The 27,040-nt window shown below is 40.1% G+C and overlaps 1 protein-coding gene across 1 annotated transcript in view; it reads left to right on the plus strand.

Moving 5' to 3' along the window:
* prdm16 (PR domain containing 16) overlaps positions 1-27,040 on the plus strand; it is a 174,818-nt gene that overhangs the window by 127,136 nt on the left and 20,642 nt on the right. The window contains 1 exon segment of the mRNA XM_084916124.1: positions 24,556-24,696. Within this exon segment, the coding sequence (XP_084772250.1) occupies positions 24,556-24,696 (141 nt within the window).

Here is a 27,040-nt window from a genome sequence, read left to right on the forward strand (position 1 = left end):
GTATGGTCCCACTACTGTAACTGCGTAAGTGAGGAAATTAAATAAGTGGACTTTGGAGGAAAGGTGAGTGTAGACTTTGTGTGTGTTGAGGTGGCTGCTATATTTAAATTAAGCACACACACGAATGCAAAGAAGGTGGCGAGTAAAGAAAATGTCCTAATGCTACACGATTCTGACAAACAGCAGCACGTAGCAGTAACTATATTAACAGATTCAATGCATTTGTTAAAAAAAGAAGTGAAGTGTTTAAACATGAACATACACACATATTTCTCACACTCACACACACAAACGTAAGTAAGTAAGTGCCCAGTCTGGTCTGAGGGGCCTCATCTTTTTCTAACAAGGCCTCTCTTACAGTATATTCAGCCTTGCCTGTCTGGTGCATTTAAGGGGCCAAGTAAATCTGTCATTTTTAGCCCCCGAACATTCAATTATTCACACATGCACACACACACACACACACACACACACACACACACACGCACGCACACACACACACATGCACACACACACACACACACACACACACACACACATGCACACACCCTCAGAGCCTCGCAGCTGGAAGGAATTAGGCGTCTCTCTCTATACCGGGGATGATAACCTCCAATACTCACCGCCCATGATTGGAGAACTATGAATTTAGCCATTAACAACATATCTGTTAGTCCCTATTGACTAAACCTGGAAGGACAGAGAACCTTTAGGGGTTAGGTGAAAGGTAAAACTTGTCACATGTCGGGGAGTTGAGCTACTGTATCCTTTAACCGGACGTTGGAACGGGTAGTGTGTGTGTTTACACATATAGCTCCATGGGCAGTACAGCTAAAACAAACATGAGCTCAGTACAGTTTTCTCCACCACAGACACACAGCTTGCCATTGTGTCTTTCACCGCAGTGCAACTTATATTTTGTTGTCAAATCTGAAATCTTGGACACATGGAGGCCAGCACAAGCTATGGTGACATATTGGCTGCTTCATATATACTTAAGTCTCAGTGTGAAACTTTTGCTCCCTTTGCTGATGTCAAACTCTTACATGGTGCAAACAAAACATTTGTGCATCCCCTGGCTACACAATATTGTATCACACATAGCCTGAATTTAAAATGTTTTTATTCAGTGATACACTTGACATCAAAAAAAACCAAAAAAAAACGAGGACAGCAGGGAGAGAATAAGATGGTGAAACATGTAAGGAATGTGAGCGTGGAGATCCAGGGTAATACGCAAACAGATAAAGCGAATAGAACCTGCCTGTGTGGGTTTTCTCCAGCTGCTCCGGTTTCCTCCCACAGTTCAAACACATCCTTGTTAAGTTAACTGGGAATTCTAAATTGCCCATAGATGTGTGTGTAAATTACCATCTTTCAGGGTAAGTCCTGTGATAGACTGTGTACCCCCGTCTCTTGTCTGAAGTCAGCTGTGATAGGCTCCAGCGATGGATAGGTGTTGGTTAAAAAACGTTCAGCTGCCTCTCAACTCTCTCCTTTATTTACCCAAAGAATCGGGACATTTTAGAATAGCAGTGCTAATCTAAAGCCTATTATAGTGACACATTCACCCTCAAAATGCATTTTTAAAAAAAGATTCAGAAAAGCTAGCCAAGTCCTTTCTGTGGTGAAAACAACATGTTTTCAGATGCTTTTTAAATAGTGTATTGCAAACAACGTTCCCTCTAAGGTGCGCGCATGCGCAATTGCGCACTGTTGGCACGGTCTCTGCGCACAGAAAATCTGCGTTGCCCACGAAAAAAAATCTAACCTGAATTAAAATTAAAATTAATACTTTAACAATTCTGTTTTGCAGTGTTAGTCAGTAAGTGACTGGCTGCTCCCGTATGGGATTAGAACGATGCCACCTTATCCCATAGTCCAGCCAATAATGTGATTCACGCAGCTAATCAACGTCTTTGACATGCTATGACAGCGCCCTTATGTACCGACACCGGTGTTTTAGCTAGCAAAGTGGCGTGGCTGATGTGGAGCGAAGCCACGTTAATGACAACGTGTACAACAATTGGAGATGTGAGCAGGACAGACGGAACAATTGACACAAAAAGTGTTGACTTTATACCAGTTTTTAAATTGTGTTGATAGGCCACGTAAAACCAGAGTTATGATAAAAATATGCAATGTTTGGTTTTTTCCTGAATACTATCGTTGTTTATATTTACTGCGGGAAGAAACGGTAAAATATTATAAGGAAAACGCTCGAAAGCACTCTCCGCCTGTGAGCAAAAACAAAACCAAAAAAACCCCCACCCTTTCCTATTGGTCGAAAAATGTACCATGTCGACCAATCAAAAAATGGTATGGCAACATGGCATTTAGTAGTTTAGGAAGGGGGAAGTTTTAGGAGTGACGGCGGTGTTTTGAGATGTGAGAGATTTGCGACGTTTAGCGCAAATCTTGCGTCGTTAGTGTGTAGTCAATAGTTTCCTTGTGTGTGTCACAGCAATGAGGTGACTGCTGAATGTTACAGGTGTTACAGGAGTGATACATCTGCTGTTGTCAGGCCTGCAGGTATCAGGCTGTTGTTCTCCTTTATCTCATAGTGGACAGAAATAATTTTTGGAGTGGCACAAATAATTTGTGTGGCATCAAATTTGATGCAGAACAGCTGATTGTTCTGTAAATAGTTTGAAATGTTTATTTAAAAAAACACCTTGGCTGCATTTTTAGGTAAACAGCTGCAAAAAACTTTGTTGTTTGCAAAACTCAGTTACTTTTTTGAAGAAGTAACTATATAATTAATTGCTCAACATTGGTCATTATATACTGTATTTTGCAGACAGAGAGTTACAGGACTCTCTCCCAGACCACAGACTCAGACTCATAATACTTTGGGCAGGGATAGCTCAGTAGGTAGAGTGGTGGCCCTTTAATTGGTAGGTCGGGGTTTGATTTCCCTGAACAGCTACCCTGAGGTATCCCTGAGCAAGGTACCATCCCTGCACACTGCTCCCCGGGCGCCCAATGGCTGCCCACTGCTTCACTGAGTGAATGGGTTAAATGAAGAGAAGAATTTCCCCACAGGGATCAATAAAGTATACATTACAAGTCAGAGCTTTATTTTAAAAAAGAAAAGAAAGTTTTGTTTTCAAAATTGGAGTTCAAGTTATTTTTACTTCCAATAGTGTTAACATACTACACAGGTCATGAACAAGATTTTTCTTAATTTTCATTGTAAGTGGGCTAAAGCAGTTAATTAAAAGCAGTCTAACATTAATGTAAATGCTGAAATTTGATTATTTTAATAAACCATGTAACTTGGATGGATTTGATGCTGGCGTGACCACAGTGCACATGTCTAATGTTGCTCACAGTGGTCCAAGGGACACGTGAAAAATTAGAGGGAACATTGATTGTAAATATTATGAACCTGTAAGCCACATGCTGTATTTAATAATGCACTTGATATTAATCATAATGTGTTTTAAATATGTTTCAGTGTGGTAAGCTGCAATTAACCTGCACTTAATTTGAACATTTTTTCAAATGAAGTCTTGTGTAAGCAGTAACTTTCACACATGTCACAGCTCTTAACTTTTTTCATCAAATATACGCCAACGTCAAAAAACTAATGAGCCCATTAAACTGAGGTGGTTATCACAGACACACCCCATCCTTTGATAATCACTATTGGATCATATTTTATTGTCCAAAACAGGAAGTTTACAGACTGTAAACAATCAGTAAAAAAAAAAAATGAACAAAAATAAAACCCCTGCAGGTAGCTGTATAGAAATTGGACTGTTGTGTCCGTTCAATGAACTCACCGCATTTTTCCTAAATTCACTTTTCAGAAAGAATCTGACATCAGACCTGAAGTGTTTTGTTCCAAAAAGGGCAAGTGAAATAAAGTTTGTGAGCAACCGTAATGTCTTGATCATCTGTCCTTCCCGTTTCAATGTGATGTCATTCACCCGCTGTAACCTAATAGCATGCCTTTAGCGTAGCTTGCTGGCATTACAGACTAGATGATAATGCCTATAAATACACTCAGCGGCAGCAGCAGCCAGGCGCTGTCTGTCTATCGCTACCCATCTCACCATTTTGGAATGTATGACCTAAAATAGTCATATATGAACACATTTGTACACAGACCACTTTTGTCCAAATTTGACTTTTGAATCGCAAACTAGTGTAGTTTCAACCGTATGAACTTTAAAATGTTATTCTTATGAAATTATATGCAAATAGACAGTATATACGTTTGATTTGACTTCATTGTGAACAATAGCTATAGTGTTTTAGGTCTTTTTAAGGTTGTATTTTCTGCTCTTTGATCATTGAACTATTGGACCAGATCCTTACGGTCATTTCTGTTTTTAGCACCCATTCTATTCTTCTATGTCCTATATATTTCCTTTGCTATCCGTTGTTTTCCTGCTCTTCCAAGCAGGTTTAATCCATTGTTCTATTCATTAATCAACATCTGTGCACATGCATGTGTGTGTGTGTGTGTGTGCGTGCGTGTGTGTGTGTGTGTGTGTGTGTGTGTGTCTGCGGCAGTGAGGGCAAGCAGGTTACCTAAACGAAGCTACTAAGAGAGCGAAAATGAGAACAAGGAAACACAAGGAAATAGGCAAGAATGCAGTGTCTCAAAAACATTGAGGGCATACAATTTTGTGTAGGTGTGTAGGTAGCTGTGAATATATGCTGTGTTTGTGTGTGTGTGTGAATGTGTGTTTGTTCATGTGCATTTGTGGCAGGTGCTTTCCTCTGGGAGCTCTCGTTGCCAGAAAAGAATGAGGATGTGAATAGATGTGAATAAAGGATACGTACACTCGGGTGCACCTGCAGAGATTGTGACAAAGACCACACACAACAAAACAAGTATGCACACACACTAACAAACAGCACAGGAAGGAAACACGAGATTCCAGCGCACATTATAACTTCATTTCATTGGTTTGTTTCCAAACAGGAAAAAAAAACTGTAAGAAACAGCGTGGATGTTATTAATGTGTCGATAAAGTCCCTTCAACTCGTCTGTAATCGGGTCACAATTTAGAGTTTCTAAGAAAAAAAAAAGAAATGATTTATCTATTATATTTTTTTAACCCTTTACGAGACATGTGGGTCTATGTTAGTGTGCCTCGTTAGGACACGACAAATGAAATATCAGTGGGGTCATTAATAATGAATTTATTAATTATCTTCATCATTTCAATAGTTTCACATTCACATTGGTTGCTTTATCATTAAGGTCATGTGTTGTCATGTTTTGTGTTAGTGAAAGTTTGATTTCTGTGGTTTGGAACATTTTGGTCTCTAGTCTTAAGACTGTTATCCTGAGATATTTTGAAGATAAATCAATCAATTATTGAATGAGAAATAATCAATAATCAGTAATCGGGAATAAAAATAACTGTTACTTTCAGCCCTAGGATTTTTTTCTCCCTCTGTGTTGAGCAGTAACAGCACTGTCCCTGGAGTACTATGTTCTACTGCTGCTGCACTGTATGTTATCACAAGTGTTTAGACAGTTGGACTGCAAATAGACTGCTTTAATGCTGCTGAACACACACACATACACACACACACACACACACACACACACACACACACACACACACACACACACGTGCACAGACACACACCTTAGTCCCGTTGTCCTCCTCCCACGGGAGCCGTGGTCTCCATTCTCTCCTACTGGCTGCTGCAATGACTGTGGGGTCGTGGGGTCTCCCAGATAAGACTGCAGGGGTTTTGTAAAAGGAAGCTTGACTTTCAGAGCACAGGAAGGAGGGATGAATAACCCGGAAGAAAGGAGAAGAGTAGGGAGTGAGGTCGAATGAAACTCCAAACCACCTGTGCATCTGATAAGGCAGCACGCATTAAGGTGAGCGTAAGAGAGAAGGTTAGGAGGGAAATGTCAATAAACGCCCAGAGAGAAGAGAAGTGGGAGCTAGAAGGAGAGAAATGAGAGGGACAGAAAAAGAAAAGCTGAATCTATCAAAGAAAGATCATGCACTATAAATATGACAGGCTGGGAGAAACAAAAGAAAATTGGATGAATGAATTATCAATGAAAGAAAGACTAAAGCTGAAGACTTGAATAGATGATCTTTGCCACAACACAATGCTGCTTTGAAATAGAGAAGTTCACAATCATTGGAAAACACCAAAAATATTTACACCCAGCACGCTTGCCAATAGCCTCCTGATTGAAATGTGTTGTAGTTTCTGCTCATTGACGTATTGAGCGGTTATGACAAATGAAGTGTGGGGGACCTCAGGTAGCTCTGCGTGGAACCATTGATTTTCACTGTCCTCACAAGGCTTGATTGATAGGGCAGTGCTGGAGTCATTAGATACATTTTCAACCGGCATCTTAATACATACACAAATACACACACTCAGACTGTGGAGTGTTTGTGGATAGAAAAAGAGGGGTGGGGAGGGAGCAGAGAAGTAGTCAGGGGGAATGAACTCCAACATTGCTTACACTGTCAACCCATAATTTCATAAAATTAAGTCATGCATGCTGTCATACAAGTATAGACATTTCTCGTACGTGTCTTATTCAAAGATGAGGCAAGAATTTTGGCATAACGGGAAGCTAAATAAATCTAAAAACAAACCATTTGGCTGGAAGATGTTCTCCACAGGTCTGTGATCAGGCCTGACCCCTGTGCCCTGTTTTCATAGGCTCTGTATTTATGGAGGTGCCGTGAACCTAAGGCCAAGGTGGATGGCTTACTTTACAGATCTTGCCATAAAATATGTGAGACTTGGCAAGAAGACTTGTCTACCTTTGGGATCCAATTGCAGATTGGGTTCGTTTTAACTGGGCCTGGACAAGATGTGCTCCCAAGAGAGACACACAGGGTCACATTAAGCCAGAAAGACATAGATGCACAAGTGCTGTGAAGTTTTGCTTAAAAGCCTGAAACAAAAAAACTTGTCTGTTTTTGTACACTCTGCTTGCATCATTAGTCCTATAATGTGCCATTAGGCAATGTTCTCATTCTCTCTGTTGTGTCTTTACAATAGTCCTCTCCTGCTATAAAACACAAGAAATAGTCCTAAAGTTGATGCTGACATTTACCATTTAAATAATGATAGCACCAGAGGGCCATCTTGGCCACTGAGTTGGAAAATGTAACCTTTTAAGAGGGATAAGTCAGAATGTGATATTTTCCTTCAGAAATTAAGCTATTTTCTCACAAAGACAATGTAAGCTGAAAGTGATACAATTAGTAGAGAGGGTTGAAAGCGCTGCAAATTTAAGATGTTTGTTTTGTGAATAATTGAACATTTTCATTGAAATATTTCTTTCTTTTTGAGCTGGTACACACACAAACACACACACATACAGGCTAGGTGCCCTCTTAGCATTGACAATTTCATGCAATTTGTAAGGATTTACATGTGTCAGGCTTTGGTGACCAGTGACAGAACTTGCATTTGTCTTGTATTGTATTTGTATTTCCCTTTATTTGTTATTTAAATCTTTTCTGTAGCCATTTTCACTTGGAGCCTTGAAAGAATTGAAATAATTGAGTCTGCCTGAAGAAGAAATTGTCCTGAAATAAATCCTACTTTGGTAAACTAGAGGCCTCCACTTGACGTAATCTGCAGAATTGCATTGAGTAAGAACGTCTTTTATCAGAAAGTATTCACAGATTTTGTTCTCATTTAGCTTTTTTTCATATTAAATCCTTTTCCTGCAGGGAAAAAAATATGTGTGTTTTGAGGCCTCTGTGAATTTCCTGGAGGGTCTTTCCAAAATGTCTGCCCTGAGAGGTGAAAAATCAGGTGGACATGCACAGGGGGAAAAAATCACAACATATTATATCTGACAGATTGAGACTCACGTGTGTTTGCGTGTTTAATTCTCTAGAAACCAGGAAGTTTAAAAGTTAACAACTCTCATTCTCCTGCTGTATCGCACACAAACACATCTGCACACACCCGAGGTCACAATCCAAATTCTGTGACTTGTTGGCCTTTCTCCCAAATGAAGCATTCCACGGATCAGCGAGCCCATCAGCCTACCCTCTCCCTCTTTTTGCTCAAATCTCAGCAATTATATTTGACATGTAACATCAATAATCTCATTTATTTCTGCCCCCCACCTCACAAACACCCTCCCTTACTCTCACCTAACCAACCAAACACGTGCACACTCTCACGCAGACAAACACACACACACACACAGAAGGGTCTGCTCAGTCTCTTTCTCTTATCTGTGTCTGCAGGAAATGTGAGCCGTGCGGCATTCGATAAAAACAATTTTTTGCACCATTGATCCCACAGCACTTGTTTCTCCCTCCTGTTTTTCCTTCCTCGTTGGCCCTCCTGTATGAAAATAGTATTTCTGGAGAATGTTTAGCTAAACAATGAAGTAAATGTTAAGAGTTGTATAAAGAGCCGTGGGAGAGAGACTGTGGCAACTCGCACAGAGATTAAATTAATAACTAGAGAGGAAAAACAGCACATGTTTTAGTGGAGATGGGTCACTCACATATAGGGATGGGTATTGATAAGATTTTCACGATTCCGATTCCATTTTCGATTCTGTTTAACGATTCGATTCTTTATCGATTCTTTTTAAAAAAGGGGAACACTAAGGTCGATTAGCTTAGAACTTTGTTTTATATCTTGTCTTTGAACAAGATAGAAATTTAGGAGTAACATGGCCTTACAAACCCAACAGTGAGATCTTAAGAGATCCACAGCCTATGGCTCTTCAATGGGGTGTCACAGGGTCCCCAGGAAAAAAATTGTAAATGTAAAATAATAACATAAATATTCTTCTGTAGCAATAACAAAGTATAACATAAATTATTTAGTAGCAATTACACAAGAATATCCAGTTATGTCCCTGCCTACAATTAAACACATTCACTTACTGAAAATCGAGGGCATCTGCTGTGGCAAATGGGTGCAAGCCTTTGACCACAAACTTAGTCACTGCTCGGTGAAATTCGTCTATCCTGGCCTGAAAGGAGACGCTACCGGTAGACTGCAGCGAGAACTGCCAGCATCTGAGCCAGCCAGACTCTGTCTGTCTCTCTCATCATGGTCACCTAAATGCACAGTAATGGCAGGTTTTGTAATAAGGCAGATTGCGCTAACATAATATGCACTGTTAGTTGATTATTTACCTGCCGCATTAACGGGAGAGGACGTGCAAACATTACCGCTGCTGCTGGGTTGAGATTCACGAGTCCGGAGCGAATTAAAAACACGACATTCATTTAAGGTTATCGCGTGTTTTGTGAACAAATGCTTTTGCATATTCTTAGTGTTTCCTCCCTTAAATGAAATATCTACTTAGAAAGTATTGCAAGTTGCCCTGTTGTCAACCGTTCTCGTAAAGTATAACCAAAGTTTTGAGGCGCCATGTTTCCTGCCAGGTTAATGACGCTCCGCAACGTGGTGACGTCATTCGGGGCGACTGGAATCGATAAGGGAATCGTTTGAGAAAAAATGGCAAACAATTCCAAGGAATTGAAACAGTGGGAACCGGTTCTCAACAAGAACCGGTTTTCGATACCCATCCCTACTCACATATAGCACGTGTAGCACAAATTGCATGCCTATACAAAGTGAATGTGCGTCTGTGTGCAGGTACGAGAGAATGAGAAGTGTGTGAAAATCTGTCTATGCCTGAGTTTTCATTTGGACACTGATGGCATTATCTGCACTGAGTAAAGAAGCCATGCAAGCTCAGAGGGTGCCACTTTCAGCTCCCTCCACCACAGTGCCACAGATCAATATAGCTAAAGTCACCCACCTTCTGTAATCATTCTGTGTTCTGCTTCACTCCCCCCATTGGCCAGGTTGTTGTTTATCCTATTATAGCCCTAATTGCCATGCTTATGGTAACCTTTCTTCAGCTTGCAACCCCCTGCACTAAACTAATGGGCAATAGCACAGGAAGGCTATTGTAACCAAGCTCATTTGGCTTGGCTTATATGCCCACATGGACACCTCAGTGCACCACAATGCCCATGTCTATCATTCTCTTACTGTTTTTCTCCTTTTTCTTTATGTGGCTTTCCTTCTTTCACAGCTAGCTAGCATTAGCACTCAGTGCACAGAAGCAGGTTGCAGCTAATGAGTTACCTTCGTGCGCTCAGTGCCATGGCTTTTTAATTAGTGTTGCAGTGCTAAGTGTCCTATGCAAGCCCTTTCAAAGCCCCCTTTCTTGTCATCCATCACCCGTTCCCTTTTGTTTGTCTTTCATTTGCATATATGCACAGACCCCAAATTAGCTAGTGGCTCGTTAATTGCACATGTGGGAAAGTAAATGGATGGTAGCATTGCGGGGTGGAGGTGCAGTCAACATGTTTACCTCCTAAATACCTCCCAGGACTACTGAGCTCAAGCACACGGGGAGGTCACAGTGAATACACCCCTCAGGCTTAAAAGATCCAATTTGCTGTTTGGAGTAATTAGTACAACTAACAAGCTCAAGCCCACATTCAGACAAATGAAAATCCATTTTGTTCGTTTTATTGTGGTTACAGAATACATGCAAAATTGCAGGTTTATCATGCCCTCAAGTACTGAAATGCTACCAACAGTACTAAGAGTAAAAAAAAAAAAAGTACATTTCCAGAGACTGAAATAAATATTTTTACACAATGCATTTTTTTAAGGGTGAAAATTTCCTTATCTATTATGCTATAAAATTAAAATGCATTCTATTCACTTAACAAAGTCTATAAAATTAAGAGTTTATATGCCTGTATTGACTTCTCTTAGCTGAACTGATCAATAGTCAGTCAATAATAGATAATGATGTCTAAGTGCTGAGAGATGACCTGTTGCACCTTAGGTGTCCTTAGTGTTATTGATCAGCTTCTATTCACTGGCAGTAGATTTTATTGTTGAGTAAAAGTCACAGGGGAAAGCCTCATATCTCCATATTTTAATGCTATTCAGGAATGAAAACTGTGAAATTTGCCGTTTATTTTACATAAATTAAACAGCAACTACACTAATAATTATAATCATTGGTCAAATTGAGAGAGTCAGACAGCAGGTTCCTAACAGAGGATATTAAGCAACGATCAGGATGCTGAAGAGTTAAAGGATAACAGATGTAAATAAAATATTAGAATGTAGTCTAGATTCCACTGGTAATGACAGAAAGGGCTAACTAAGAGCTAAACTAATGTTGTCACGTATCTTGGAACAAGATACAAGCCAAACAACAGCAGTTCTGTCTGAACTGTAAGCTGTCTTCTTACTGATTCTGGAGTGCAGTACGTTACAGTAATCAACTGGAGGCGATGGATATGTGATTGATTTCCTGAGCCTGAAAATGAAAGAAAAGGCCTCGAACTAAGCTGAAGAAAACTGAACTGCATTAATAAAAAATAGATTTTGGATGTGCTATTTATGAGTGAATAATGGTCCCAAAGCACGCACAAAATGATCAATAGTTTTGTGATGAGCAGCAATACGTTTAAAACCTGGCTTTAAAAAAATGATTGGAATCTGTTAAAATATGTCAAAAGAAATCAGATGTAAAATCTAAAAAAATAAAATAAAAATGTATTCAACACTCATGGAAGGTTTCTTATGAAGGAAACCAGAATATTTGGAATTACAGGGGACAAATGACAGAGGATAAATGAAGAAAACCATATTTCCATCCTTTTATCGCAGCATCTGACTGAGTGGAAATAAATTACAGGGGAATTCAATCATCATCAGTGAAATAAAAAGGGTCACCTTATCATCACAAACATGCTACCACACTGAAAGTGGTTTGCAAAATCTTGAATATACATGCATTAACCTGCGAGTGATTGACAAAAACAAACTCTGCAAACATCTTTACATGTGTGATAATTCCTAAAATCTTTGCACATGTGTATGACATTTCTTACTGATTGGACCTTTTAATCAATATATATTTCCTTAACAACAAAATACAGAAATGTATATAATTTTTTAAGCAATGCCATAACTGTAAGATCAGATTGTGGCCTTTTTTTGTCTTTTATTTTTTGTTTGAGGTCTTGTGTTCGTGCACTGTCTCAAACAGCTACACTGTGTGAGGTATACTGTTGTGTTTGTTCCCACTGCTGATTGGCCAATTATGCCTGATTGTGTTCCTTTAGGGAAGCATTCTCCAAGAGTTGTTAGTGAATGGCCAAATTATGCCTTAGCTTTTAATGTGACCACGGGGAGCCTCAGACTACTCCAAAAAGTTTTTTTTTTGGTCTTTGCAATGCCACAAGTAACTTGTAATGACAGCATTATTAGTCAAAGGATAGTTTGAAAGTCATTGTTATTTGCTGGTGTGATTTTAATGGAGACTCGGACGCCGTGGGCCGTTTAAGCTTTAATGAGAAGTTTCCAGGTGGGAGTTAAAGTTGGGCCTGCGCCCTTTCTCTGTCCCTCATGACCCTTCTGTACCGAGCCAAACTCTGTGCATCAAACAGCCACTGCATTCAGTATTTCATGTCATTTATTTCTCTGCAATAAAATGAATTATTTTTTTATTTTTTTTTAAAACACTACATTTTAGTATAAATATGCACATCAAATCTCTGCAGCCGCTGCATACTGCCTTTTAATTGTTGATGCTAGTTGGCTTTTTGGTGTTCAGTGTTCAGTGTTCGCTTTGTTGTAAGTCTTGAGCTCTAAAAGAAAAGTATGCGATCTTACATCCTGGAAGCAGTAATTAAGCGATACTCTGTGTCCTCCTCCTGTCCTCCTCCTCCATCTCCACACTCCCTCTGTGTGTGAATATATGTGTGTGTGTGTGATTAATGACACTACTAATGGTGTGTCTAAACACTGACTGCCCTGTTATCTCTTATCTGACAGAGAGGAGAGGGCTCATGTCAGCAGCCGCTCTTCCTTCTCATTTATCTCCTCATTTCTTCCTACCGTCCTTTTTTTCTATCTCCAAAACAGCCTGCTTGTTTAGAATTTTTTGTCACGTGTGGTTTGCGATAACTTTTCATTTCTCCGATAGGTAGTCCAAGTTCATTGTTGTTTAATCTTTTGATACATCTGTTCTTAGGAAGTAGAAAACTGTTATCTAGTATTAAAGGTCGACATCTTCAAATTGCTTTTGTTTAACAAAATCTTTATGTGATGGACAATTTTATTTTTATTTGTGTTTCCTGGAAACATCCCCTCAGTTATAAATAACTTCAAAGTCTCCCATTCTGGGCCCCATTTACTCCATGTGCCTCAATCACCCTAATGTGCCTGTTTAGGCATTAGGTTCTCTGAGGGAGGCCCATATCCATCCATCTCTTCCTCCATATATCCCATCATACATTAAAAGGCAGATAACTGACACACTGTTAATATTGTGTCTAACACGAACCAGATGACTGCAGGACCCTTCTGCACCACAGACCGCTGCCCGCAGCTGATTTGACCGTTTCCTTTTCTCTTGGGTTAAGGGATGAGCGTTCTTAATTAAAAGTTAGATATATGGGCCTCTGGGTGGAGATGCTCGAGCAGGATACATTACCTGCACACTGGGGGCCCCGCCAGAAAAAGAGTTAGGGCGAAGGTTAAGATAGTGAGATGAGATATCAGGCACGGGGGTATCATGAGTATGCTGGTGTTGCATCTTGGGTCAAAATCCAAATTAAGGGTTTGCAAAGAAAAGAAAGAAGTTGTTATAGTGGTTTGAGCATGAGGTGGTGGCTGCGGGTGCTAAAGCTAGCACAGAATTCAATGCAGGCCGAGAGGTGCTAACCGTGATCTCAATAGCCGTATTGTGTTCGCACTTGAACGGGAGCCAAAAAATCCTGTGAAATATCAGAGCAGAAAGAGGGAGAGAGACGTGTGGAAATGAAACAATGGTTTACACAACAGTGAAATGGGTCTTTTCCTCTGTTTCTTGCCAGCAGGCCCAACACTCAGAGAGAGAAAGCTTTATTGGCCTTCATGTCCTGGCTAGTCTCAGGCCCCGGTTTCGGGGGAAAAGAGGGGAGCACTGGGCTCTACATGTGTGTAACGTGACGTAGAAGCTAGTGTTGGACTGAGACACACAACTCAAGCAGCCACACAGAGAGCGCTGACGAGAACACACACATTAAATCAGTCCGTGGCAGAGATGAGAATAGCCAGATATTCATCTAATCCTCTATGAGGAGAGCAACACGTCTCATAGCATCATTTATGCCTGTATGCCTACAGCTAATCCTAGTGGGCATTCTGTGCCTCACAACTGCCAGACACGGAAGTCGAGAGAGCATAAATGCAGTGGGGTTTTTTCACTTTTCTTTCTTTTTTTTTACAACAAGTAGGAAAAGAGCGGATTTTAAATATATTGGCAGAGGAAAGAGAATAAAGCTGCCTGTCACTGGCTTGTTCTAGCAAATGTAAAATCTGTATTTTTTTGGCAAGTTAACCTCAGTTAATTTTATTCTTCTTTGCTTTTGTTTTTATTTTGTGCCTGAATGCAATTTGAAGTATTTTGCAATATAAAAATTCACAGCCTGAAGCCACTATAATTTGATAGTAATAATAAAGTTGTATCCACTCTTTTCACGTTTTCCTGTCATAGAAGCACATTTTTTTAAAATGATAAAACAAGGCTTTGCATTTTTCTTTATATGGAGTAATGTGAAAAAGCTTTAGGTACCAAAAGTTGTTGGCTCAAAAATAAATTTTTAATATCATATAAAATGCAGTGAACAGAAAACTAAAGTTTGGTTGCTTTAAAACAGCAAAAGTTGACACATTTGGATTTGGACATAGAAAAATACATTTTCGTTAAGCTGACACATCTGCCCTTTCTTTCTTTTTTTCTTTAATTTGAAAAAGACGTTGGCTAAAAGTGGTTCTAGCAAAATGGAGTATTGTGTTTATAGTGATGAGGCTTTTGTTTTTATTGAGTCATTTAATTGTAAATATTTGATTTTCAAGCAAATCTTTTAATCTCGGGTCATCAGACCGAGGAGTAAATCCTGGCCGTACACTAATGGTGAGAAAAGAAATTGGAGTCTGGTTGTTATAGAAAACCCAAAGTTAAGCTCAGATGGTTCCAATAAGGCCCAGGCCTGCAGCCACACAGGGGTTCTGCCACATGCTGTCCTGGCCAGCTGCTCTGAAATGCTTTTTTTTTTTTTTTTATTCTTTTCTGTGGAAGGGAGGGGGCACTAATATCTTGCACAATGCATTTTTGCTGATTTGGCCTCTCAAATTCAAGCTTCCTGCAGAAACCCAGGTGGACTATAGGTGATGACAACAGTGAGAAGGAGACACATAATGAAAGCACAATGTGTCGCTGTCTGTCAATCTCTTGCTCTCTTTACCTTGAGCACCGTTTATTGTATCTAAGTGTTCGTGTTTCATCTTTTCTCAGCTGTCTGCCAACACATGATGTCACTACAGACAAGGACACAGCAACTTTATACAATGCTGCATTAAAATGGCTTTCTCCCAAAAGTGAAATTTAAAGAAGATGGTTGGAGACGTGATGTCTTCTGTTTTGTGTCAATCTGCTTTGCTGAGATTCAAAGAATGAGGTAGCAGATAGGACAAATGCTGCTTTGAAACTGAACAGCAACTGAATAAAAAATTGGAGGGAGGAGGGGAAGAAATCTGTCGGTTCTTCTTGAAATTGTCTGGTTTGGATCACTAGGAGCACGATCACGAATGAATAGATTTATCAGTGTGTATCTGTATCTGTGTGGCTTTGGTCTCTGGTTCCATTTCCCCTTCATCATTCTCCACAGTGTTATATAAACAAATAGCGAGGAAGTTTCCTTTTGCTGCCCGTTATCAAAACCTCTTATTACTACCATCTGCTAAAAATCTCATCTTTCCAGAGCTTACCTTGGAAAGACTCCTTTATTTAGGTGTTAATAAATAATTGAGTGTTACAAGTTCTGCAAATGTGTCCTAAACAGCACTTCCCTATTTGTGTGCGCACAGTTCCAGGAATTGTCCCATTTTGTGTTTCGCTTCCGATGTCAGTCAATAGCATGGAGGTCAAGTTGTGCCAGTGTTGAATGCCAGTTTCCTCTCCTCATTATTATTTCTTATTATTCTTGGCATGGATGTATAAGATTTGACTGATTTAGTTGCTTTCTTTTTTTGTTAAGGAAACTTTTAAAAAATCACCGTCGTTAAGAAGAATATGATCAACAACGCTTATACATGTTATTTGCTTAAATATGGAGATCACTGTTCTCATTAATATTTGACCAATATTTTTGGTTGTTTTTATTTTAGTTTTTTAAGATTACAAAGCATAAAAAAATGTTTAAAGCTTTACATTATGCTACTTTTTTGGTTGTTGTTTTTGTGGTGGTAATATGTCCTGATTTCTTATACTTCAAAGATGTTAATTAAGTTCAATTAATTAATTAATTTGTGGCTAAATTCACAAATGTCCTTGTTCTGGTGACAGAGGCAAAGTTTTATAAGGATATTATATATTTTCTATATTTTTGAGGTATAAGCATCCAGAGCATAACACTTAAAAGACAAATACAAATGAATGACACTTTAAAACATCTGTTATTCTAAGTCTGTATATAAAATCTGAGACAAAGGCAACATTAGACATCGTAGTCAATAAACAACCACTTTGCTCAGTGTGTGTTCTTTCCAGCCACTAAACACATACTTTGCTCTTTCTTCCTTCCTCTTATTAAATATTTGGACAGACTTTGTGTTTTTCTTAAGCCTGTTAACAATTGTTGTAGCTGACTTTTAAACACTATAAACATTCTTTATTAAATGTATGATTTCTTTGACAGAGGCCACTATAAGAAAGCATTTCCTCAGTCTGGCTCTAACTGATTCAGTGTGTGCGCTCCTGTTTGTCACACACATAAGTCTAGTTGTTATCCTTCAAACACCGCCGACAGAGTGTGTGACCCTGATGCACCGTTCATATATTTCCCCATTTGTGGTGCACCTGTTTCTCTATAATGAGCCAATATATCTCCTCACTAATTGCCCTAAATACATATCATAAAGACCTGCCTATAAAAGGCTGTGCAACAGTAAAACAGGCATAGTGTGATGGGAACTTCTGTGCACCCACACGAGCGCGTATACATATACGCTGGACATATCATGTGACATAAAACACACGTGTACACGGGCAAAAAGTCACATACACCTGCATACATATGCAGGTATATATGTATATATATATATATATATATACACACACACACATATATATGTATACATGCATGCACATTTACACACAAGCACACACACTCATCCAGCCTTTAACAAGGGGCTGTAAATAACACAAAGCCATTTCATTAACAAGGTCCAGCCTGAAAACTCACTGCCCCTCTTCTCTTAAAAACATGCACACTTCCTGTTTTAAGTTACTCTAACATGGCAACTCTGCACATGGCAACCTGCTCATTCAAATAAGCTGCAGGGGTGAGCAGGGGGAGACAGTGGCATGATGCAAAACAAAAAAAAATGCACTAAAGTTGCAGATGCATTATCACTGGCTTAACTCTTAAAAAGCTCCTATTCTCTTCCAGTTAGATATGTTGCCCATCAAAGTGTAAAACAAAATTTATTGGTTATGCATTTCATGATAAGTACTTGTTTGCGATTGACAGTCCAATAATGCAAAAATAAACTATGTCATAACTGCTGTAACTTTACAGTACAATAAAATGTGCCTCTGTAGTAGACGCAGAGTGAAGTTCAGCTGCTTCCAAGGTGCACGGAGGAAAACGCCTAAAGACATCAAAACTCCAGCAACAGTTGCAGAATATAAAACAACTTTATTGCTAGACCAACATGTTTTGGTTTGTGGTCACTATGACCCTGATGATGGCCACAAGCAGAAGCACACTGGTTTAAACTTAGTTCTATATAGTACAGATTAGTATGGTACAGTACAGTATAATTGATACAACTGATTCTTGAACCTCCTGATAATGTACTAATCCATATTTATCTGCTCTGTGTATCTCTCTCTCTCTCTCTCTCTCTCTCTCTCTCTCTCTATATATATATATATATATATATATATATATATATATATATATATATATATATATATATATATATATTAATGTATGCATAATATTTAATTATTCAGTCATTAGATTACATTAGGTAATATTCACATATATATTGAGCCAAATAAAGAGCCAAACAAGAAACTGAAAAAGATTTGACGTCACCGTGATCAGACCAGTGTTGGGGACACTGGGACTTTTTTTTTTTAATGGCATGTTTTCAGTGTCGCACATGCAGACTTACCACAAATGATAGCTGTGTGACGGTGATTGTAGAGACGCTGGTTTAATGGGAGCAAGTCGGTTCATTAGTGAGCAGGTCCACATTCTGACACTCAAAATGCAAGCAGACACACACGCTCGCACTCTCACTCACACTACAACCCAGATGGCTTTTACAAGGCCCCAGGCCCTCTCTGGCCTGCCCGCCTAGTTTTTAATTATGTCGATGGCCGCCCTGGCCAGATAAAATGGGTCACATTTAACAAGCCTTCACTCACCTTCACACACACACACACATACTGGCACACACTGCCACACCTCACATGCATGCATTTTACTAGTGATACAGCTAAAGCTCGCACAAAATACAGAAACGCACTTTTTTCAGTGGCATTCACCTGTGCCTTTGACAGAGACAAACTCTAAAGATGTGATATTCAGCGTGGCCTCTTACCTCAATAAAATGTGTGTACTCCGTGCAAGCCTGAGTGTGTATGTGTGTGTGGATTTACAGCCTGTTTCCTTTTTAGCTGTCATTAGGCTGCCAGACATGGCTACACAGGTGTACGATTACCAGCATCAGTAATAAGCCTTACAGACACTCACACACACACACACACACTTAGACATTCACTCTATATTTAAAGGTCCAATCTATACTCACAGCAGGGCTCCTCCTGATGAAATACTCTGCCACTGACTCTCTTTGTTTGGACTCACTGATTTCAAAGTTTTATTGCTAAGTTATTGAACATGTGTTTTAATGCATTTATGGGTTTTGAAGAAAACATTGAAATAATGTTCGAATGTCACTGCAGTTAGTAGCTATACCAGCTCCTTCGTGGCCCGTCTGTTTATTTGTTACATTTTTTTTCTCAGCACAAGTGAATTGGTGTTTGTTTGTTTAAGAACAGCGTGTGCATGAAAAGACAGGAAAGATGAGGCGCTGTGGTTCTGACAGATTAGGAGAAAAAGGAAAATGTGTGGTGTAGAGATGTGGAAGGCTGAAATCAATTCATGCTGTTTGGACATAATCTCTGGCCTGACTATTTTTTTCTGGTTAAGAGGAATGAGTCATGCTTGACAAATACTGTCAACTTCATTGATCATATTATTTCAGAGGCGTGCTGAAAAGAGCACATTTCTCTGGGTGGTTACAGTGCTTGGTGAAAATATCATTTTGAGCTAACTGACTTACTTTTTTTTTAAAAATTTCTTGTTATTTCTAATTTATCATTTTATCATTTTTAAGCATTTGATTTCATATAATTAATGTTATTTTTTATTGGATTAAAATGCAGTCAGTAAGAGTTTGTGTGAGAAATGATGACAGTGTTCCTGATTGTTTTATATTTTTTATATTATAAAAAAATAAGAAATTTGTAAACATTGTTGTTAAAAAGAACAGACAAGTGTATAAATGTGACAAAGGTGACACAAATAAAGAAGTAATAGTTGCTTTTTTTAATAATTTTTTATGACGATGAACATTGATTTATTTAGTTTACAAAGTTTATTTGGGTACTAATAAATATTTCAACTCCCACGCTAATACATCAACAAATTTAGCGTTCCAATTTTACAGATATTATAAATAGTAACTTGAAATGCAATCACAGCTATTTCTTTTTTTTCATCACACTTCTTCATTTCCTCCTTCTGTTCTGTTTTGTTTTTCCACTTCCCTCACGGATCATCCTCACTCAGCTTAAGTCCACTGAAGTTTAATAAAACATGAAAAATTTATTTTATTCCTTCCAGTCTTCTTTCTTCAGCGTAAGACGGCGCTCACTGGCAGGACCTCCTCCTGTGTCTCTCCACTTCTTACGTCCGCACACATAAACATGCACACAAATGTGGACAGACACACTCTTTTAGATCACTGAGTGATGTGGCATGGTAGGTTCTTCTCCGTAGGCCCCCATCCATCACACACACACACAGTCACACACACCCACATAAGAATGAGCACAAACACACTGGAAGCTGTCATGATCTGTACTCTATCAACCACTTTATTAGTCTGCCAGTCTGTGCATGTGTGTGTGTTTGTGTGCCTCCCAACTGGAAACAGACCCAGAAAGGATACACACCCAACACACACACTTCTTTATTTCTTGTTAGTCTTCCTGCACCTTAATTTGTAACACCTCTAACAACCAGCTCCGCAGCCCACTTCACAGCCACTCAATCTGTCACTGCTCTGTTTCTATGACTGTCCTTTTTCTCAGGGTGAAACAGAGTGTATTAATGTGTGTGTCCATATGTAATTCTTTCTCTTTATACCACTTCTATTATCTACATCCACCATGGCCTTGTTTATATATTTAAAAATACATGTACAGCTGTAGAGAAGGAAGTTTTATTTCTACTTTGCGCTTGTTTTCATGCCAGGCTGCCCCCTGCCTCCTTTAAGTTGAACTGCACCCAATCCTCCATACCTTTCTTTTTCTTCGTTTATCTCTCTATCCTTCTTTTCTCTATATTTTCACACAAACCCAATCTAGATCGAGCAAGATCGATACTTAAAAAGAATCTGCTCCTTGTTCTTTCTTTTTCCTCCTTGAAACAATGTTTTTTCCATTTGTTGGCAACCTCCCCAGGACATTAGCAGATGAACCAGGAGAAAGTCTGCCATTCTCTACATGTTTAGAGTGCTTATTTTCCATTTCCCAGAGCCAGAAAAACTTTCGATTCAAAGAAATCTTTCAGCTAACTTTTGTTGAAAAAGATCCTGCTTAACTGCCTGGTTCCTTCTTTAATACCGGAACCAATGTGTTAGTTTTGTTGGTCTGAAAAATGGCAAATCAGTATGGCTCGCTTAACTCCTATCCTCCAAAAACCTTGAAACAAAAACAAACGTTTCTCTATTTTCTGGGGGGGGGGGAGTAAAAATAAAGAGCTCAAAACGAGAAAACCTTTTGGTCCTCTACCACACATGTATACAAATGCATGCAAACAAGGGTGTGTTCACACGTTGAACACCACATCAGTGTGCAACGGAGCACTAAGATCACACTTTGTAAAAATATTCCCTCAGAGACACACAATAACCCAGGAGTTATGTCTCACATGCTTCTATCTCAAGCTCACATCAAAATCACAATCACCACTGCACTCCGAGCTGCCATTTCCATTTTCTGTCCTTCGTCAAACAGAAAATAATATATACCTTGTCACCAACGTCTACCCGTACAAGCAACTTTCCGCCACTAATTCAGCCCAGTGCAGCACACACATCCGTCAGATATAACTGGCGGAGGAGAGGGCATGCCGAGACAGCCATTAAAGGTTCCTAGCTGTCAAAGGTTCCCCTTTGTGTTGTGAGGAGAGGTATAAGTGTCGTGCTCTTATCAGAGCTTCCTGTGGAGTTTGCTCTGCATCCTGTCCACTTAGAGCTGCTTCTCTTTCAGTGAAGTCTCATTGTGTCTCTGTGCACATGAATGTGTTGGTGTGTGTCTGTGTGTGCATGCTGTCAAGTGAGTCATTTTGTAATACTGTTCATAGTATAGGTCAAGTTCTGAAATTGCTTTTCTTAAAATGTTTTCAGTGAGAGTAGTACAGTATATCAGTGATGTAGAAGTAAATGAATGTGTGAACAAACATACTAAGTAAGACGGATCTTTGTCTTTTAAAAATACATTATTGTATGAATACAACTTCTACAATCTCAGTGATTAAATATAATTACAAAATCTACAAATACCAAAGCAATAAATAGATGGTTTTACAATAAACCGGTTAATTGTGTATGATCTTTGGTAAAAGATCGAAGGATATTCAAGAGAATCTTTAAGAGGTTGAGATCAAAATAATTTACCAGCTCATTCTCCTTTTGAACAAATGAGAAGAACTGAAAACTGAGTGATAAGATTAAGGCACAGCTACCATACATTCAGCAGAGATGGGTTTGGTAATATAAAGACTTTTTCTGATATCATTACAGCTACAGTGTCTGCATTCTAATCACTGAGAGAAGCTTAGGGGAAATCTTTGAGTAGCCGAGTTTTTTTTCGCTCGCTTTGTTTGGTTGAAATTTGTTCACACGTGGAGTTGATGATTTCCAGCCGGGTCCTCCTCCTCCTCCATGTTACATGTGGATGGAGGAGGTTGAATGGGTGAAAAAAGGTAAAGGTAAATAAACAAACAATCAGCCGCAAGCTTGTTCTGGCTCTCCTTCTCTGTTGCCCCTCATTTGAAGCCTTATAAATCAGGCCTCCACCCCGAGACAGGGTGTTAGCAGGCCTCCCAGACTACACACATACAGGAACACACACAGGTCTGCTGCTCATTAAATCCACGATCAGATCTGTGTGTGTGTGTGTGTGAGAGAGTGATGTAGTAGAGTGTGTGTGTGTGTGTGGGGGGGACAAAATGAGACGGTATGAATACAACTATGCCCAACATGTAGACATTGCAGTGTTCACATGTGCATGTGCCCAAAAAGACACTAATAACCGCACACACTCTACACCTGGATCGCAGCTTTTCTCCATGTGTTCATAAAACACCTAAGATACCTGTTGCAGCTACCTTGTAATCTCATGACAAGTGCACTTTGATTCCACCGGCAGCAGAAAATATATTGGGTGGAAGACTAGGTGTGTGTGTGTGCGTGTGTGTGTGTGGGTGAGCATGTCACTGACTGCTTTCACACATAAAATGAAGGCCTTGACTCTGTCAGGCCAAGTGCTTGGACTTTAAAGTGAGGAGACAGTAGCTGTAGATCCGAGGAGCATGAGGAATAGAGAAGATTTTTTCATTGGCTTGTTCAGTTGACATGATTATATATATATATATATATATATATATAGGGCTTTTGAATATCTGAGTGTGAGTTATAGGGAATGCATAGAAGCAACTGATTTGCAGTAAACTGTCTCTTTCCACACTCTTACAAACACACAACACACAACCAGCAGCTGCAGCTTTCGCTCTAGCCTCGCTGAACGGCGTTTTCAAACACCTTTAGGTTTTAATATGTATTTTCAGCCAAGGCCCTAACAGGCATCATTGTTCTAAAGAAGGTGCAGTTACTGTAGTTACTTCAGTAATCTCACACCTTGGCTTGAAAGTAGCACGGCACTGCTGTTACATCAAGCTGTTGCCTTAGCCGTGCATACGTGCATCCGCCTAAAACAGTTGCCGTATTTGTACAAGCGTTTCTTCCACACCTCCATCCAGACCCTTTACATATTTACTCACCAGACTTGGCACCTGCACCCCCGCCCACAAAAATACACCTTCCGCGTGCATTCAACAACAAGAACATAGGCATTCACACTTTACGAGCTGGAGGGGAAAAAACATGAGCATGGCTTTAGAAAAGTAGGCAGTTAGAGAAGTTCGCGAACCTTGCACATCTAAAAATGTCAGAGGGTTTGTTGGTTCTTCTCCATCACACCTCGATTTCCTTCAGCAGGCATTTGACTGTGATTAGGAGTGCACCGTGTCATACTAGAAGTCAGGGCTGAACTCAAGCCAGGCTGATTGGTGGTTGTAATTAGAGGAGTTGCTCAGTCTCAGGTCAGGTCTTCCTGGAGGATTCACACAGGCTCAGTATCACATGTAGGACCAGGGAGAAATCGGATCTTCAAACCCAGCTATGTGGAGAAGAGCCCTGTAGTTTCTGCCAGCTCCAGATTTCCCAGAACCAACCAACTCCACCAAGCAAACACAAATTTCCACCACCAAAGATTCCTGCAATTTCTGGTTCTGTTTCGTATATGCGTAAATTTCTGTCTAATCTAAAAATATGAAGGTTTTATTGCAAAATTGCTGTCTTTCCAAAAATTGTCATTATTTTGCATTTTACTTCAGGAATCAGTTTAGATTAGGAGCCTTTATTTCTCATTGGCAAAAGCTATAAAGCATGGTTAGTCGCTCCTGGTTTTCCCCCTCACTCTTCACTTCACAATGAGCCCCTCTTCTGTTCTTCTGCTCCTCCTCTTCCTGCTCCACCACTACCTCCATCCTCCTTCATTCTCTGTGAAAGCAGGTAACATGAAACCCACTCTTGGAGTCTCAAGGGTCTGCAGGGGTTACAAAGGGTGATCAATATGTGCCAGGGAAAGTCTTTAGACAAGTAAAAGACACCGCAGTTTGTGTACTCCCTCCTCTTTTCCCTCTTTCCTCTTCTTGTTGTTGGGATTGACAAGGTTAGGTGGCCCTAACACCCACTGACATGTTAGCTCTGTGTACCTTAAAGTTAAATGACATCAAACCCTTGGCCCACACACAAATATTTAATCCATGTAAACACACCAACTGCATAACTACACTAAAAATCACTTGATTAAATCAAGTCAATTGAATAGTCATTGAAAGAGTCTGTTTTTTATTTTTTAATATCTAACCTGTTGCTTTTCAACAGGTGGTGGATGACATGGGCAACGTGAAGTTTGCACTGGACACGGGACCAGATGCCGCCGGCAACAGCTGGCTCAAATACGTCCGCTCTGCCCCGTCATTTGAGGAGCAGAACCTCGCCGCCTGTCATCTCACAGGAGACCAGGTGAGTGCCATGACAACATTGTCCAAGTTGAATCCGTAGTCCAGATACGAAGGAAGTTGCACCACACTGTCAGAAATAGGCAGTTATTCCTTCCCGTCTACTAAGAGTAAATGCTGGCTTGATGTGTGTGAATGAGTGTTTTTGTGTGTTAGTGCTGGAGAAAAGTGTGTGCTAGTAATGACCAAGGAATGGCTCCATTGTGTGTCTGTGGCTGGGATGGTTGCCAGTGCTGTTAAGAACTGACCCATGTAAAGAGGCTGAGGAATAGTCTGACACTCCTGAGTCCCATAATAACCGTTATCCAAGGCGCAGTCTTCTTCTGTGGCGGCAGCAGTTTCTCTTTTTGCTTCTTATCACCCAAACACCCCCACCCACCACCCCCTTCTCGCTCTCTCTTTCTCTCTCAAACCTAAGCGAGCTGTATCGGATCCTTTTGGAAAGATGCCCAGCCATTGCCTATAAAACCCCAACTGCTTAACTAGGCCCTAACCCTAACCCCATGCAATGCGTGTACCACAACTTACACCCCTGCAATGTATTAGCATAATTCTCCGTTTCTGTTTATAACACAGAGACAGTTTGTTTTTTTTGCTACATTTTGCTCTGCTGACTCTTGTCCCAGTTTCTGCAAATTAAATACTGGTGCTGTTACTTAATACGCATTTCACTGTCAATTCAATCTGCTTCCAAAGGAGAACCGAGGATGGGAATCTTAAGTGAGATGACACCAGAAGCTAAGCAGCATGACAGTAGCCAGATCCGCCCGTATGATTCGTCTGCGTGTTTCCACATTCTCGTCACTCCGCTCTCATTTGTTTTCTAATCCCTGCCTACGCGGCCCTTCCTGACTCCGTCTCCAGCCGCCTGTTCCTTGCCGACTCTGTCTCCTTTCTCTATCCTGGTGTCTTGATCTGCCACCTGTCACCCTGTCACACCAAGGGGACAGGCTGGTGTGTCCATTTAAGCTTCAGACATTAAGTCTGACCGATAGAGAGAAAGGGGGCTTGGTACCAGGCGTAAGAGACTGAACGCACAGGGGCCTCCGAGATTGACAAGCACCAATTGGCTGGCAACACCAGCCCGCCTAATCCTTTTAAGATTTTCACATCAGTGCCCCCTGCCACTGCCACACAATGTCAAAGAAAGAATCAGGGCACCAGAGAAAATTGTGGAGAATTATCGGACCACGAAAAGGCCACGTGCACGATTGCTTTTTGATGTGTTTTGCAGTTGTTTGTACTTAGCGAACGGCTTTTGCTTTTGTTTGCTTGCCCAGTTGTTTGGTGTAGTGGCTCGCAGGTATGACCCTATCATTTATTTACAAACACAACACAAACACACACACTCACACACACACTTATGTGCAGCCACTCAGTGCTAAAATGTATAATTTAAGACACCATTCGCTGATTTTTCTTTTTTCTTTCTTTCTTTTTTTATAACTGCATGCACAATACATGAGTTTATGGAAATATGTGCACACTAGGCAAATTCAAATGCAGGCAGTAACCTTTTAAAGAGCAAGAGGAGAAGTTATGGGGTTGTTTGTCATTAATGATGCAAGATGAACAAATGTGTGCATGACTGATCATAATTCAGACATTTGTGGCCGTGCATTAATTTGGCATTGTTTTTATAGATTTGTCTCCATTCTGTCAGGTGATTCCACGAGTTTCATTCAAAGCATTGTGGATTTCTTATTTTTTCATCCGAATGTGGCTCTCTGTGTAAGCATCTACAGACAACTGTATCAATTACATTCTTCTCAGTTAAAATCCATCCAAAATGTGTGCCTCTGTGTGTGTGCGTGCACCTAAGTGAGATTGTTCTCATTCATTTATAACCCCAAACAATTGGTCAAAATGGGTTTGCAAGTGTGCCCATTCACTTTTTCGAAGGCCAAGTTGCACTGAGAGGTGGAAACAGCTGAGAGAGCTATGAGTGGCATGTGAGATGGGTGGGTAGCTGATGGGGGGTTTAAGGAAAAGATGAACCTTGTCCACCTTCTTGTCAACTTTTCATCTTTTGTGTTTTGGAGTGAAGCCCTTTCCAGTGCTGTTTGATCTGCCCTTCTACCCCTGGACGGATCCATCAATTCATAGAGACAAGCGTGCATGTGCAAGTGTGTGTGTGTGTGTGTGTGTGTGTGTGTGTGTGTGTGTGTGTGTGTGTGTGTGTGTGTGTGTGTGCGTGCATGTGTATTAGGCCACAGTAGGGGATTGTTGTGGACCCCTATGGCTGGCATTGATCGATGAGGCATCTGTCTGCTGAACACTGGACAGAGATGGGAAGAGGTCAAGACAAGTCTATGTGATCAGACCTTACTGTAGGACACACACACACA

Source organism: Perissodus microlepis, chromosome 20 (assembly GCF_051167445.1).
Source record: "Perissodus microlepis isolate ML-2025 ecotype Zambia chromosome 20, ASM5116744v1, whole genome shotgun sequence".
Classification (NCBI taxonomy): Eukaryota; Metazoa; Chordata; class Actinopteri; order Cichliformes; family Cichlidae; genus Perissodus; species Perissodus microlepis.